Here is a 15,715-nt window from a genome sequence, read left to right as displayed (position 1 = left end):
ACGGCACTACTCTTCTGGAGAGACCATTATAGAAATGCATGTTGTTGTTTTGCTGCCTCTGTCTATGGTGGCATCAGAGGAAGCCTGAAGCTGTACTTTTTAAGAAGGCAAAAGAACTTCCTTGAGGAGTAACCAACCACAGCTGTTTTTTAAGCTGATGGTGGCAGGGTGTGGACTGTGAAGTTCTACAGTATAGATGCAGATCCTAACCATATACACGGATGGGTGTGCTGTGGAGCCGAACTGTCTCCGTGGAATGATGTTTGGTTCTGTATACCAACATGACAAATGTATTTCAGCAGTCCATTGGTCTAGTGTATCCTGAGTGCCAGTCTGTGCTATCATGCAAACTATTGTCATGCCATGTTTGGCTTCAAAATGACAGCAATTATCATGAGCACAAACAGATCTGGGACCAGGCTAGGTCTGGTATGCTCTGATAGGGACAGCACTCTGACCTCTAACTCATATGTTTGCTATTTGTGATCTTATGTGTGTATTTGTTCTGGTGGTGGTGGTTGTTGTCGGCTTTTAACACTAGAACCACCATAGGCCAACAGCCACTGATATTTGATTTTGTAGCCATGTCCTGCTCCTTCCCTGACTTTTCCTAAATGTTTGTATTTTACACTACTCATTTGTCCGAATTTTTAAATCAATAACCGAAAAGTATTTAGGGTATTTTTACCTTTTTGTTTCCCACACCTATTTCTAACATAATCCGCCAAGACAATGTGCTGTGGGACGTTGGTACCCAGCCACGCGCTAATGCGTCACTCTCTCCTCACTGAATGAATCACAAATGGATGAAGGGGTGATAATTGTTCACCTTACTTGACAATTGAATTTAAGTTGGGCCTAACTGAATAATGAGGTTGATTTTCATTTAGAACACCAATAGTGTAATGAGGAGTTTATGCCTATTTATCAGCTTTGGCACTCATGTTAATTTGACAGCGTGCTATAAAACCTGTTTGGGATAGGGGGCAGTATTTTCATGTTTGGATGAAAAGCGTGCCCAGAGTAAACTGCCTGCTACTCGGCCCCAGAGTAAAATATTTGCATAGGAAACACTTTGAAGTTTCTAAAACAGTTTGAATTATGTCTGTGAGTATAACAGAACTTATATGGCAGGCAAAAACCTGGTTTGTAGTTTTTCTAGTGATTGGATAGGCAATCTACAGTGTCTGTGGGGTCATTTTGCACTTCCTAAGGCTTCCACTAGATGTCAACAGTCTTCAGAACCTTGTTTCATGCTTCTACTGTTACTGGGGAGAGAATAAGAGCTGTCTCAACCAGTGGACTGCCTGAGAGCAATGAATTGTTTACTGCACAGGCGCACTGTTTCTTCTTTTTCCTCTGTAATGAATACGCTATTGTCCGGTTGGAATATTATCGAATATTTATGATAAAAAGACCCAAAGGATTGATTGTAAACATCGTTTGACATGTTTCTACGAACGGTAATGGAACCTTTTGACTTTTCGTCTAGGGTTTTGCGCTCGCGCATTGTGCCTTTGAAATAGTGATCTGAACGCGCGAACAAAACGGAGGTATTTGGACATAAATATGGAGTTTATCGAACAAAACTAACATTTCTTGTGGAAGTGGGAGTCCATTCCGACGAAGATCAGTAAAGGTAAGTGAAGTTTTATAATACTATTTCTGAGTTTTGTTGACTCCAGAACTTGGTGGGTAACTGTATAGCTTGCTTTGATGGCTGAGCTCTGTACTCAGAATATTGAACAATGTGCTTTCGCCGTAAAGCTATTTTGAAATCTGACACAGCGGTTGCATTAAGGAGAAGTGTATCTATAGTTCTTTCAATAACTGTTGTAAATTTTATCAACGTTTATGATGAGTAATTTTGTAAATTGATGTGCTCATTCACCGGAAGTTTTGGAGGCAAAACATCACGCGCCAATGTAAAATGGGTTTTTGGATATAAATATGAACATTATCGAACAAAACATACATGTATTGTGGAACATTGAGTCCTGGGAGTGTCATCTGATGAAGATCGTCAAAGGTTAGTGATTAATCTTAGCTGTATTTCTGGTTTTTGTGACGCCTCTCCTTGCTTGGAAAATGGCTGTGTGGTTTTTCTTGTCAAGGTGATGTCCTAACATTATCTAATGTTATGCTTTCGCCGTAAAGCCTTTTTGAAATCGGACAATGTGGTTGGATTAACGAGAAGTTTATCTTTTAAAATAGTGTAAAATAGTTGATTGTTTGAGAAATATGAATTATGAGATTTTTGTTGTTTTGTATTTCGCGACCTGCTATTCCATTGGCTGTTGGCGAGGGGTCCCGCTGGCGGAACGGGGTTCCGCTGTTGGAACATCTGTCCTCAACAGGTTTTAAGAGTTGATACCATTCTCTTTTATGTTTTAGCTGTTACAGGACCATTTTATTTACTGTAATTCTATTACTAATCTAATTTATTGTTAGGGAAACAGGAACATGCTATGTGTTGCATTAGGCCTTCAGAATGACGCAAACCATATCCTTGACTCTATCCAACTTGATGAGCGGAAAACAAACGATGCCAGTCGGCCTGCAACTAATTTTGTACATGATGAGTTAGCCTGTAGACAAGATTAAATTGACAATCTGATGAGCATATTCTGCAGTTTCGATTACACTTTGTCAAATACAGTGCATTTGTTGTTTTGTGTTTTTTTAAGTTTATTTGGTAAATATTTTCTTACAAGCCCTTAACCAACAGTGCAGTTAAGTAAGCATTTCACATTAAGGTCTACGCTTGTTGTATTCGGCGCATGTGACAAATTAAGTTTGATTAGAAAGTATTCAAACCCCTTCAATTTTTCCACATTTTATGTTAAAGCCTTATTCTAAAATGTATTCAATAGTTTTTTTCCCCCTCATCAATCTACACACAATACCCCATAATGACAAAGCAAAAACTTTTTTTTTTTTTTTTTGCTAATTTATAAAAATGAAATAATGATACCTTATGTAAATAAGTATTCAGACCCTTTGCTGTGAGACTCGAGATTGAGCTCAGGTGCATCCAGGTTCCATTGATTATCCTTCATTGTTTCTACAAATTGATTGGAGTCCACTTGTGGTAAATTCAATTGATTGGACATGATTTGGAGAGGCACACACCTGTCTAAATAAGCTCCCACAGTTGTCAGAGTAAAAACCAAGCCGTGAGGTTGAAGGAATTGTCCGTAGAGCTCGAGACAGGATTGTGTTGAGGCACAGATCTGGGGAAGGGTACTTAACAATTTCTGCAGCATTGAAGGTCCCCAAGAACACAATGGCCGCAATCATTCTTAAATGGAAGAAGTTTGGAACCACCAAGACTCTTCCTAGAGCTGGCCAAACTGAAAAATCGGGTGCGAAGGGCCTTGGCCAAGAACCTGATGGTCACTCTGATAGAGCTCCTGAGTTCCTCTGTGGAGATGGTTGTCCTTCTGGAAAGTTATCCCATCTCTGCAGCACTCCACCAATCAGGCCTTTATGGTAGAGTGGCCAGACGGAATCCACTCCTCAGTAAAAGGCACCACAGCCCTCTTGGAGTTTGCCAAAATGCACCTAAAGACTCTGACCATGTGGTCTGATGATACCAAGATTGAACTCTTTGGCCTGAATGCCAGGTGCCACTTCTGGAGGAAACCTGGCACCATCCCGAGCTGAATTATGGTGGTGGCGGCATCATGCTGTGGGGATGTCTTTCAGCGGCAGGGACTGGGAGACTTGTCAGGATCAAGGCAAAGATGAACGGAGCAAAGTACAGAGGTAATTGATGAAAACCTGCTCCAGAGTGCTCAGGACCTCAGACTGGGGTGAATGTTCACCTTCCAACAGGACAACCACCCTAAGGACACAGCCAAGACGATGCAGGAGTGGCTTCGGGACAAGTCTCTAAATGTCCTTGAGTGGCCCAGCCAGAGCCTGGACTTGAACCCGATCGAACATCTCTGGAGAGACCTGAAAATAGCTGTGCAGCAACGCTCCCCATCCAACCTGACAGAGCTTTAGAAGATCTGCAGAGAAGAATGAGAGAAACTCCCCAAATACAGTTGTGCCAAGCTTGTAGCATCATACTCGAGGCTGTAATCGCTGCCAAAGGTGCTTCAGCAAAGTACTGATTTAAAGGGTCTGAATACTTATGTAAATGTAATGTTATTGTTTTTTGCTTTGTCATTATGGGGAATTTTGTGTAGATTGAGGGGGGGAGAATCTATTTTATAATAAGGGTGTGGAGAAAGTCAAGCGGTCTGAATACTTTCCCGAATGCGTTGTATGCTAAAGGGGACGCCCAGGCAATGTTTTCTAGCGGATACTTATATGTTGATTGGCCACGTGGTTCTAGTGTTAATATTGTTTTACCCGGTCTACCGCACAAAATGTCCAGGTACAGTAAAAATTCCTTTCATAAAGATGTGTTGGGTACGGTTACATTTAACGCACCTATAGGCAGAACTTGGCGTCTTCTGACGTTAAGGGTCTCTAGCTGTGAAATCCGCTATAGGGGTCTTAATAGATAATTCTATGTGTAATATATGGTCTACTTTGTACTAAATGGGCCTGGCACTGGGAGAATGAACGGATAAGGATCTTCATATAATGAGAGTTTTTAGGGGAGAACGTGACTGACTCTGTTGCATACATTTTCTGCCTTCCCCCTTTGTTCTGCACCCTGTTTTATTAAACATTTTAAAATACAGAAGTGGTTCGCCTTATCCTTTTGAATATGTAATTTCCACACCTGAACAACCTAAAATTCAGAACAGATGAAAGTACACCAACTTTCCTCCTAAATTAGTTTCTGTTCCTAGACTGTCTGATCACACAAGTATGCACACACACAGAAATTGGGCTATAAAGTGTTTTTCTCCTAGGATGGAGATGTCATGTCTGGAGCTGGCCCTGAAGGGAGAGCAACAGTGTAAGGTGGGGGATTACCGCGCTGCGGTCTCCTTCTTCGAGTCGGCCATCCAGGTGGGCACAGAGGACCTCCAGATCCTCAGCGCCATCTACAGCCAGCTGGGCAACGCCTACTTTCACCTGCAGGAGTACAGCAAGGCTCTGGAATACCACTGCCATGACCTCACCCTCACCAGGTACACACACTTAGCAGGACCTCACACTGACCAGGTGCACAGCACCACCATGACATCAGAACACCACTACAACCTCTCTGACCTAACCTAATATAGCAGGCGCAAAATAAGCACGTGAAACTAAATACCATACATTCTGGTCTTGACGAGAAGGGGGGAAAAACTGTTGGGAGGTTCTCTTCTGCACTGCTCAACCAATCCAGTAAATGTGGAGGAGTTAAGATGGAGTTATTGGACTCTACAGAGGCTACTTGGGTGCACACTACTGCCATGACCTCTCTGACCAGGAGCACACTACCACCATGACCTTAGGAACCCAAGGTCTGCCTTAAGCCACTGCCTTTGGCCAAGTGAGGATGTCATAAGACTGATGTGAGACTCTGCTGGCCTTATAAACTGGTCCAATGAGAGGTTTTGTTTCACTCTTAAATTTACATTTGTCATTTAGCAGACGTTCTTATCCAGACTTCATACATGTTCATACTGGTCCCACTTGGGAATCAAACCCACAACCCTGGCGTTGCAAGTGCCATTCTCTACGAACTGAGCCACACGGGACCATGTGAACTGTGAAGGTCTAGAGAAATGAGAGCTGGGGGACTGGCAAAGTGACCAAGTGATCAGTTTGTTGGTTTAGGTGGAAAGTAAGCAAAGCACCCAGGTCACAGTATCCCGTGGGGATGAAATATTTCTCACCTGAAATGGGAGCCTTACTAGAGTAGGGAGACAAATTTCTGATTTGTGGAACGAATTCTAATTTCTCCTTTTTGGGTCAAGAATGTCTGTCATGGTACAGTAAACCATTGATGTTTCTCATTCTGTGTTTTGGATGTGATTTCTCTCCAGAACCATTGGGGATGAACTTGGAGAAGCAAAAGCCAGTGGCAACCTTGGAAACACCCTGAAGGTTCTGGGACGGTTTGATGAAGCAGTGGTCTGTTGCCAAAGACACTATGACATTACCAGAGGGATGTACGATAAGGTGAGATATTCAAACGTAATAATTTAATCACAAGTGTGAACAGAGTAAAAACTCAAATGGATGACTAAGAAAAGCTCAAACAAAGTTTATTCACCCACTGGGTCAAACAGCTACCTGTTTACACAAGCACATATATTTATACACTCTTACTAGGCGGGGTGTCAACTCTTTCCACATCTAGACAGCCAATACATCGCTGTTGCTAGTCAGGAACTTCATTGGTTCCTCTTGCTGGTGTAGTCATGGCCCTGTCTCCTGCTAGAACCTTCGTGTGCATGTAAGTATGTGTGTGTAACAGGACTGTTCCTTGTCACTTCACCTGACCTGACGCCAAAATCCTCACTTCTCCCTAATCCACGGCTGTCCTACCTTATCAGTTAATGAAACCAAACTGTTGCCCTTTGCCTCCCCCCTTAGGAGCCATGAGATTTAACAATACCTTATTTAGTTTTTTTGTCTCTCTTACCCCCCTTTTCTCCCCAATTTTGATCTCGTCTCATCGCTGCAACTCCCCACCGGGCACAGGAGGCGAAGGTCGAGTCATGCGTCCTCCGAAACATGACCCGCCAAACTGCGCTTTTTAGCAACCGCCCGCTTAACCCGGAAGCCAGCCGCACCAATGTGTCGGAGGAAACACCGTTCAACTGAACGGTCAGCCTGCAGGCTCCCGGCCCGCCACAAGGAGTCGCTAGAACGCGATAAGCCAAGTAATGCCTTGCCAGCCAAACCCTCCCCTAACCCGGATGACGCCAATTGTGCGCCGCCTTATGGGACTCCCAATCACGGCCAGTTGTAATACAGCCTGGGATTGAACCCGGGTCTGTGGTGACGGCCTTAGACCGCTGCGCCACTCGGGAGGCCCAACAATACCATGTTTTGACAGAATGTAAACTTTATTCACTCCCCCTTCCTCACTCAGTAACTTTCCATTCACCTAGTTCTCATCCAACCTCCATTGACCCCAACGTATACCATCCATGTAAAGTAATCAATAAGTTCCAGTATGGTAACATGAATAAATATATTTCAAGCTAGAATCCAACACAAGTAAATAATATTCTTGGATTGTAATGAACACTACTCAGCAACCCCAGTCCTGGAGAGCAACATGCTATTCTAATCTTGGTTCCAGCCCAACACTAATATCTTACTCAAACGTTCAATCAAAACATCAAGAACTTGCTTAACGAAGATTTAGTGCTAGACTGGAACGAAAGACCACTGGTTGTGGCCATAACAGGGAGCTTGTTCTTCCACTACTAAATAGTTGGAACTAGAATAACTGATTAATAATTACAGTTGAAGTCGAAGTTTACATACACCTTAGCCAAATACATTTAAACTCAGTTTTTCACAATTCCTGACATTTAATCGTAGTTAACATTCCCTGTCTTAGGTCAGTTTGGATCACCACTTTATTTTAAGAAAGTGAAATGTCAGAATAATAGTAGAGAAAATGATTTATTTCAGCTTTTATTTCTTTCATCATATTCCCAGTCGGTCAGAAGTTTACATACACTCAATTAGTATTTGGTAGGATTGCCTTTAAATTCTTTAACTTGGGTCAAACGTTTTGGGTAGCCTTCCACAAGCTTCCCACAATAAGTTGGGTGAATTTTAGCCCATTCCTCCTGACAGAGCTGGTGTAACTGAGTCAGGTTAGTAGGGCTCCTTGCTCGCACACGCTTTTTCAGTTCTGCTCACAAATTTTCTATAGGATTGAGGTCAGGGCTTTGTGATGGCCACTCCAATAGCTTGACTCAGTTGTCCTTAAGCCATTTTGCCACAACTTTGGAACTATGCTTGGGGTCATTGTCCATTTGGAAGACCCATTTGCATCCAAGCTTTAACTTCCTGACTGATGTCTTGAGATGTTGCTTCAATATATCCACATCACTTTCCATCATGTTGCCATCCATCGTTATGATTGGAGGAGAAAGGGGGATGCTTGCAAGCCAAAGAACACCATCCCAACCGTGAAGCACGGGGGTGGCAGCATCTATTTTGTGAAGTGCACCAGTCCCTCCTGCAGCAAAGCACCCCCACAACATGATGCTGCCACCCCCGTGCTTCACGATTGGGATGGTGTTCTTTGGCTTGCAAGCGTCCCCCTTTTTCCTCCAAACATAACAATGGTCATTTTGGCCAAACAGTTCTATTTTTGTTTCATCAGACCAGAGGACATTTCTCCAAAAAGTACGATCTTTGTCCCCATGTGCAGTTGCAAACCGTAATCCGGCTTTTTTATGGCAGTTTTGGAGCAGTGGCTTCTTCCTTGCTGAGCGGCCTGTTCTCTAGGAGACAGAACGTGTCTCGTTCCTGAGCGGTATGACGGCTAGGTGGTCCCATAGTGTTTATACTTGCGCACTATTGTTTGTACAGATGAACATGGTACCTTCAGGCGTTTGGAAATTGCTCCCAAGGTTGAAACAGACTTGTGGAGGTATTGGCTGATTTATTTTGATTTTCCCATGATGTCAAGCAAAGAGGCACTGAGTTTGAAGGTAGAACTTGAAATACATCCACAGGTACACCTCCAGTTGACTCAAATTATGTCAATTAGTCTATCAGAAGCTTCTAAAGCCATGACATCCTTTTCTGGAATTTTCCAAGCTGTTTAAAGGAACAGTCAACTTGGTGTATGTAAACTTCTGACCCACTGGAATTGTGATAGTGAAATAATCTGTAAACAATTGTTGGTAAAATGACTTGTCTTGCACAAAGTAGATGTCCTAACCGACTTGCCAAAACTATAGTTTGTTAACAATACATTTGTGGAGTGGTTGAAAAACAAGTTTTAATGACTACAACTTAAGTTTTATGTAAACTTAAGACTTCAACTATGTGTGCTGATGTCTAGACAAGTTTGACGCCCAACCCTCTGTTTGTGTGCTGGGCAAGTATTTACAATGTTGTTCTGTTCCTGCTCTGTGTGTGTGTAGGTTGGGCAGGCCCGAGCGCTGTATAATTTTGGCAACGTTTACTACTCCAAGGGGAAGAGCATCTGCTGGACTGGAGCGGAGCCGGGAGAAATCCCAGAGGAGGCCAAGTTTGCGCTAAACAAAGCCACGGAGTATTACGAGTGAGTTAATCAGTGGGGTTCTATATTAGAGTCTGCCTATTCTGTAAAAGAGAGCGTAGTGGTGAATAAATATGACTTTTGTGAATGTCTGTGACCTTTTTAATACTTTATATGATGGAGTCAGCTGATAAATAACCTAGTAAATGACAGTGTGGGAATGTGTTACCTTTAACACTTTTTCGTCTTATTGTATAGATTAAACCTGTCCATTGTGATGGACTTGGAGGATCGGGCAGCACAGGGACGAACCTATGGTAACCTAGGTAATGCATACTATCTGCTCGGAAACTTCCAGAAAACTGTGGGGGCCCATGAACAGGTACATACCCTAAATTAGTGGCATCACAAGTCTCAGTACATGACTATCAGGGTTATTATATATATGATGCATGTGTGAATATTGTTGTATGATATTATTATATGTTCTCATTACTTTATTTAGTAGAAAAGAGAACATATCACTCTGACCACTCAAATTCTTCCATGATTTGTTTTGAAGCGTCTCCTCATCGCTAAGGAGTTTGGGGACAGGGCGGCTGAGAGGAGGGCCTACTGTAACCTAGGGAACGCCTACATCTTCCTGGGCCAGTTTGGAGTGGCAGCTGAACATTACAAGTGAGTGGACTTACTTCCTTTGACCAATTGACCATCAAAGGCCCAGGGATTTCTCAGACACTAATGCCAAGTATGTTTGGATGTGGGAAAAAATAAAACAAAAAAGAGGGAAAAGTGTCGGGGGGAATTATAATCTAATATGTTTCTGGAAATCTCTTACCAAAGCCCCACAGTTAGGGGCAAGCAAGATTAGTTTCTGGTGACCTCTTCCTTATCATCCCTTGACCTCTGTCCCACAGGAGGACTCTGCAGCTGGCCAGGCTGCTGAAGGACAAGGCTGTGGAAGCTCAGGCCTGTTACAGCCTGGGGAACACCTACACACTGCTGCACGACTACGAGAGAGCCATCGACTACCACCTCAAACACCTCATCATTGCACGGGAGCTCAAGGACAGGTACTTACAATACTTGGTTGCTTATGGTTGTCGATCGTGTATGATCATGACCGCCTTCTTTAATTATGAGTCCTCGGATCATGACCGTCTTCTTTAATTATGAGTCCTCGGATCATGACCGTCTTCTTTAATTATGAGTCCTCGGATCATGACGTCTTCTTTAATTATGAGTCCTCTGATGGCTATAGAGACCAATGTTCTTCTTTGCCTAAGACATGCATTGTTCAAAAGGCTTATGCAAAGTGTTCACAGTAGGGAAGTGTACTTTCTGAGTTGGCATTACTCAATCTCCCTTCTGTCTGTTCTTCTGTGTTTCTTCAGAGTTGGGGAGGGAAGAGCGTGCTGGAGTTTAGGAAATGCCCACACGGCCCTGGGGAATCATCAGGATGCCATTCACTTTACTGAGAAACATCTGGAGATATCCAAAGAGGTGTACTGGTTAATGTTTACTCCACCTCCCTATCTAATGGATGTTATCAGTACCTGTCATCTAGTCACAGATCTTTCTACATGGAATTAACCTGCTCGTTATTATCCAATAAGTCACAACTCTAGGAATTCCGTATGAATAAAACAAACGAGGCAATCTCTTCCGGTACCGAGGGGAGGGGTGAGGACAACAACACCTCGACTCTCTATATGGCCAGATTATTCCCCTGCTGTGTTCGAGTTGTTCTTCTTATGCAGTTCTCAGTTTTTTTCCTCTCTCTAATACACTTCTCATCCTGTATTTGGTCCAGACTGGAGACAGAAATAGCGAGGCAACAGCCAGGATGACCTTGTCAGATCTGAAGTTATTGCTGGTTATGGGTCAGAACCCAAGCTCAAGCCTCAACACCAACAGCAGCTCCAACTTTAACAGCAACAGCTCTGTTCTGACTGAGAACCTCAGGAAGCAGAATACCTTACCAGGTACAAGTCCTTACCGTCCTACCAGTAACAATGCTACAGCATTATTATCATTATTATCATTATTATGATGTACTATATATATTGATTTTAGTGAAAATAAATATGGTCCTGTGTGGCTCAGTTAGTAGAGCATGGCGCTTGCCACATCGATCGTGGGTTTGATTCCCACTGGGGCCACCCATGCGGAAATGTATGCACACGGGTACTGTAAGTCTCTTTGAGTAAAAGCGTCTGCTAAATGGCATATAATATTAGTATAAAAAAACATTCCATTTGAACTCATTATTCTGAAACTTACACAAATCTGTAGTTCAAAGTCAGTCCAGGTCCAAAGCCTGGCAAAGTGACACATGCAAATAGATACATATGGCACACACACCGACTTCTGATGTGTTCGTTTCAGGCGTTAAGTCAGAAGGAAGGAGGAACAGTATGGAGAACTTGGAGGTGGTAGAACTGAGTCCTGAAAAAACTGTGGAGGTGGGTACAGAAAAACGTACAGTACACATGCATATTAAGACATTTACATATGCTTATGAGCAGGAATATCCCCTATCTGTCATGTTGCTATTGTATTGATTTACACTACCGTTCAGAAGTTTGGGGTCTCTTAGAAATGTCCTTTCTGCAAAGAAAAAGCCATATCTCAGACTGGCCAATAAAAATAAACGCTTAAGATGGGCAAAAGAACACAGACACTGGACAGAGGAACTCTGCCTAGAAGGACAGCATCCCGGAGTCACCTCTTCACTGTTGACGTTGAGACTGGTGTTTTGCGGGTACTATATAACGAAGCTGCCAGTTGAGGACTTGTGAGGTGTCTGTTTCTCAAACTAGACACTAATGAACTTGTTCTCTTGCTCAGTTGTGCACCGGGGCCTCCCACTCCTCTTTCTATTCTGGTTGGAGCCAGTTTGTGCTGTTCTGTGAAGGGAGTAGTACACAGCGTTGTACCAGATCTTCAGTTTCTTTGCAATTTCTCGCGTGGAATAGCCTTCATTTCTCAGAACAAGAATAGACTGACGAGTTTCAGAAGACAGGTCTATGTTTCTGGCCATTTTGAGCCTGTAATCGAACCCACAAATGCTGATGCCCCAGATACTCAACTAGTCTAAAGAAGGCCCGTTTTATTGCTTCTTTAATTAGCACCTCCGTTTTCAGCTGTGCTAACATAATTGCAAAATGATTTTCTAATGATCAATTAGCCTTTTTAAAATGATAAACTTGGATTAGCTAACACAACGTGCCATTGGAACACAGGAGTGATGTTTGTTGATAATGGGCCTTTGTACGCCTATGTAGATATTCCATTCAAATTCAGCAGTTTCCAGCTACAATAGTCATTTACAACATTAACAATGTCTACACTGTATTTCTGATCAGTTTGATGTTATTTTAATGGACAGGAAATTTGCTTTTCTTTCAAGGAACAAGGAAACGTGTAAGTGACCCCAAACTTTTGAACGGTAGTGTATGTAAATACCGTTTTTATTGATTGGTTATATAGCGATGGCGACGTCTCAACTAAACTGCCTACACACACCACCTATCACTCCCCTATCCTCCATGTTTCTTTTCATGTACCGGTACTCTTGTCTTCATGTACTGCCCTTACAACAGAACTGGGACGAAGGCGTGTTCAGGCCTCCTAATCCTAAATCCAGCATGGCCAAGGCCTCCTCCAAGCTGTTCTTTATCAACCGGCTCAGAGGGAAGAAACACAAGAAGCACAGCTCTCCTACCAGAGATGGAGTTCTCCAGGACACCAGCAACAATCCCACAGCCCCAGAGATGGACACACAGAAGTCAGAAGCCAAGGTAGCTTCAACCATAGAGATAAGCCTACATAGTAGCGTAATCATATAAATCATATAATTGGTCTTGCTATTATTTTAAATGCATTCCTACGGGTTCAACAGCCTACTTGGGTTTAACTACAGTAGATAACATGGAGGCTGGGCATGTTGTGCAGTCTACTGTAGCATTCTTGTCTTAGTAATGATAGATATAATGACAACCATATAAAGGCTAAGACTTTTCTGGTTTTAGTGGGTGTTTTGTGCCTCTTTTCTCCTGTAGATTGGAGGTTCTGACACTCTGGGTGATGAAGGCTTCTTCGACCTCCTAAGTCGTTTCCAGGGCAGCAGAATGGAAGACCAAAGATGCTCCTTATTGGATGACCAGAGCAGTCTTACCGACCCCTTCTCTCTCTGTACCACCCCGCCCGTAGTCATGAGGAAATGTAAGTTACTCTCGCCCCCCTCTGTATGCCATGTCTACCAATGTGCCTGGTTGGCACTTTGTGTCCTACGCATCGTCCAATGCCTTTCCTGTACGTGCCTTCCTTATCCTATTCACTGGTGGTAGGAGCTCATGTACTTGTGATTTTCCTCCTTGAAATTTGTGTTCATAATAAAAAACTATTGCTTTGGCAAAGGAGATGTAGCTTTCAGGCTAAACTGAAACTACTCCTTCCTTTCCCCCCTCTTTCTACCATCACCCCTTCCTCACCTCTCTGTCCTCTGCTACCTCAAGTAACTACTTCCGTGTGCGAGGCCAACCTGGAGCCTGGGCATTTCCTGGACCTGCTGGCCACCTCCCAGGGCCGTCGGCTGGACGAGCAGAGAGCCAGCGTGGGCAGCAGCTTCCCCGGTCTACGTCTCTGCACCTCCAATCATTCCCTCAGCCCCCCCATCAGTCCCCTGATGACCAATGCTGACAAGCCTCAAGCTGATGACGTTTTCTTTGACATGCTAGTCAAGTGCCAGGTAATCAAGACAGCCTACTGTAGGCTATTTTAGCTGGTTCACTGAAAATGACTTGACTATTCAGAAGTTAGTAAAAGCCTCATTTGCTTACACCTTAGTACCTATTGTAAAGATGAATTGTAACTCATAGACCAAATTTATTGAAAAATACTATATATCAGAAATTGACTGACACTGTTGATTTGAGATCAAAATCTGGTCTGTTCTGATGTGCCTGTGTAGGGTTCTAGACTGAACGACCAGCGGTGTACAGAGCCCCCTCTCCCCACTAGGGGTTCTACTGTCCCAGATGAGGACTTCTTAAGCCTCATCCTGCGATCCCAGGCCAACAGGATGGACGAGCAGCGGGTCCAACTACCTCCCAGCTCTGACGCTGTCCCTAGCCAGCCCTGCCCAGACTGATGCCCTATATGTCCGCCTACCTATCCTCTAACTTCAGCTCAGCCCTGAACTCCTCACAGCCTGTTCCAGACTGACTCTCTCCCACTTTTACCTGCCCAGGCATGAACTCCTCAACTGATGCAATCATCACAGGGTTTCCTCTACCACAGCTGGATCTACCCTGTGAACCCAAATAACCTCTGCCAGACATTCACGACAGTACTCCCTTTACACTCTGGATTCACACAGCCGGGCTCAGACAGTCAATTACATGGGTCTCCAACTCCACACAACTTTCAATGGATTAGTGGACAGTCTTCTGTCAGGGAATCATGATCTGAGCCCCCACACTACTGTAGAATCACCAGATTTGAGTTGGAAGAAGTGACATGAACTCCTCCTGAAATGTTAGATTTTCTTTTTTTACTTCTATACATAGTGGTTGAGTTGACACTTTCTATTACTGTACAGAAATGTTATTCTGGCAGAGTTTCATTTATTTTTTTATGGTGATCCAGCCTTTCAGCTGAACCAGCCATTACAATGAACTTTGACACCAATTTACCGGACATGTCATAAACACCTTTTTAATGAATTGTACATTTTGTGACACACAAGCTTATGTTGATAGAAGGGTAAAATAATATGATGTGCAAAAAAATTAAATGTATAGCAATGTTTTTTACTTCGTTTATGCTGACCATGGGGAAATAAATCCTAATTTTAACACTTTTTGTGTGCTTTTACCACATTTTCTCCCCAATTTCGTGATATCCAATTGGTAGTTAGTCTTGTCCCATCTCTGCAAGTCCTCTACGGACTCGGCAGCCATACGTCCTCCGAAACACGACCCTGCCAAGCTACACTGCTTCTTGACACACTACTCGCTTAACCCGGAAGCCAGCCGCACCAATGTGTTGGAGGAAACACTGTCCAGCTGGCGACCGAAGTCAGCTTGCAGGTGCCCGCTACAAGGAGTCGCTAGAGTGCGATGGGACAAGGAAATCCCGGCTGGCCAAACCCTTCCCTAACCCGGACAACGCTGGGCCAATTGTGTGCCGCCTCATTGGTCTCCCGGTTGTGTTTAGCTGTGACACAGCCTGGGATCGAACCCGGGTCTGTAGTGACGCATCAAGCTGTTTCCAGTATCCTAATCCACTCTTAATTCAATGCTTGCTCATAACTAGAAGCAAAATGTCCTTTGGAACTCCAGCTAAAAAGCTACAATCTACTGGGCTAAGGAAAAATATGTTTTGGGAAAGGCAACTTATGGCAACATTAATCAAATGAATGGTGGAAAGTCTTTGAACAATTCACTATTTAATGTTTACAGTACATTCAAATAATCATCTCAAATATAAAGCTGGTGTATATCAGTAATGTTCATCAGTGCCTATCATCATGTGGTCATCAACTTCTGTACATTTTATCAGGCATTTTACACCGTTACTATTCATAACAGGTCCTACCTCGTCAGCTAAACA

At 43.3% G+C, this 15,715-nt stretch overlaps 1 protein-coding gene across 2 annotated transcripts in view; it reads left to right on the top strand.

Moving 5' to 3' along the window:
- The window catches only part of LOC115192258 (G-protein-signaling modulator 2), a 31,147-nt gene extending 16,185 nt beyond the window's left edge, over nucleotides 1–14,962 (top strand). For both annotated transcript variants that reach the window (XM_029750556.1, XM_029750555.1), the window contains exons 2-14: nucleotides 4,875–5,096; nucleotides 5,943–6,078; nucleotides 9,021–9,160; nucleotides 9,356–9,479; nucleotides 9,660–9,775; nucleotides 10,015–10,170; nucleotides 10,492–10,600; nucleotides 10,911–11,082; nucleotides 11,486–11,562; nucleotides 12,703–12,900; nucleotides 13,162–13,324; nucleotides 13,618–13,850; nucleotides 14,073–14,962. In XM_029750556.1, the coding sequence (XP_029606416.1) occupies nucleotides 4,875–5,096; nucleotides 5,943–6,078; nucleotides 9,021–9,160; nucleotides 9,356–9,479; nucleotides 9,660–9,775; nucleotides 10,015–10,170; nucleotides 10,492–10,600; nucleotides 10,911–11,082; nucleotides 11,486–11,562; nucleotides 12,703–12,900; nucleotides 13,162–13,324; nucleotides 13,618–13,850; nucleotides 14,073–14,252 (2,026 nt within the window). In that variant the 3' untranslated portion in view covers nucleotides 14,253–14,962. The remainder of the gene's footprint in view (nucleotides 1–4,874; nucleotides 5,097–5,942; nucleotides 6,079–9,020; nucleotides 9,161–9,355; nucleotides 9,480–9,659; nucleotides 9,776–10,014; nucleotides 10,171–10,491; nucleotides 10,601–10,910; nucleotides 11,083–11,485; nucleotides 11,563–12,702; nucleotides 12,901–13,161; nucleotides 13,325–13,617; nucleotides 13,851–14,072) is intronic.
- Nucleotides 14,963–15,715: the final 753 nt, after the last annotated feature.

This window comes from Salmo trutta, chromosome 4 (genome assembly GCF_901001165.1).
Source record: "Salmo trutta chromosome 4, fSalTru1.1, whole genome shotgun sequence".
Classification (NCBI taxonomy): Eukaryota; Metazoa; Chordata; class Actinopteri; order Salmoniformes; family Salmonidae; genus Salmo; species Salmo trutta.
The sequence above is the reverse complement of the archived record's forward strand: the minus strand, read 5'-3'. Positions and strand labels throughout refer to the sequence as shown.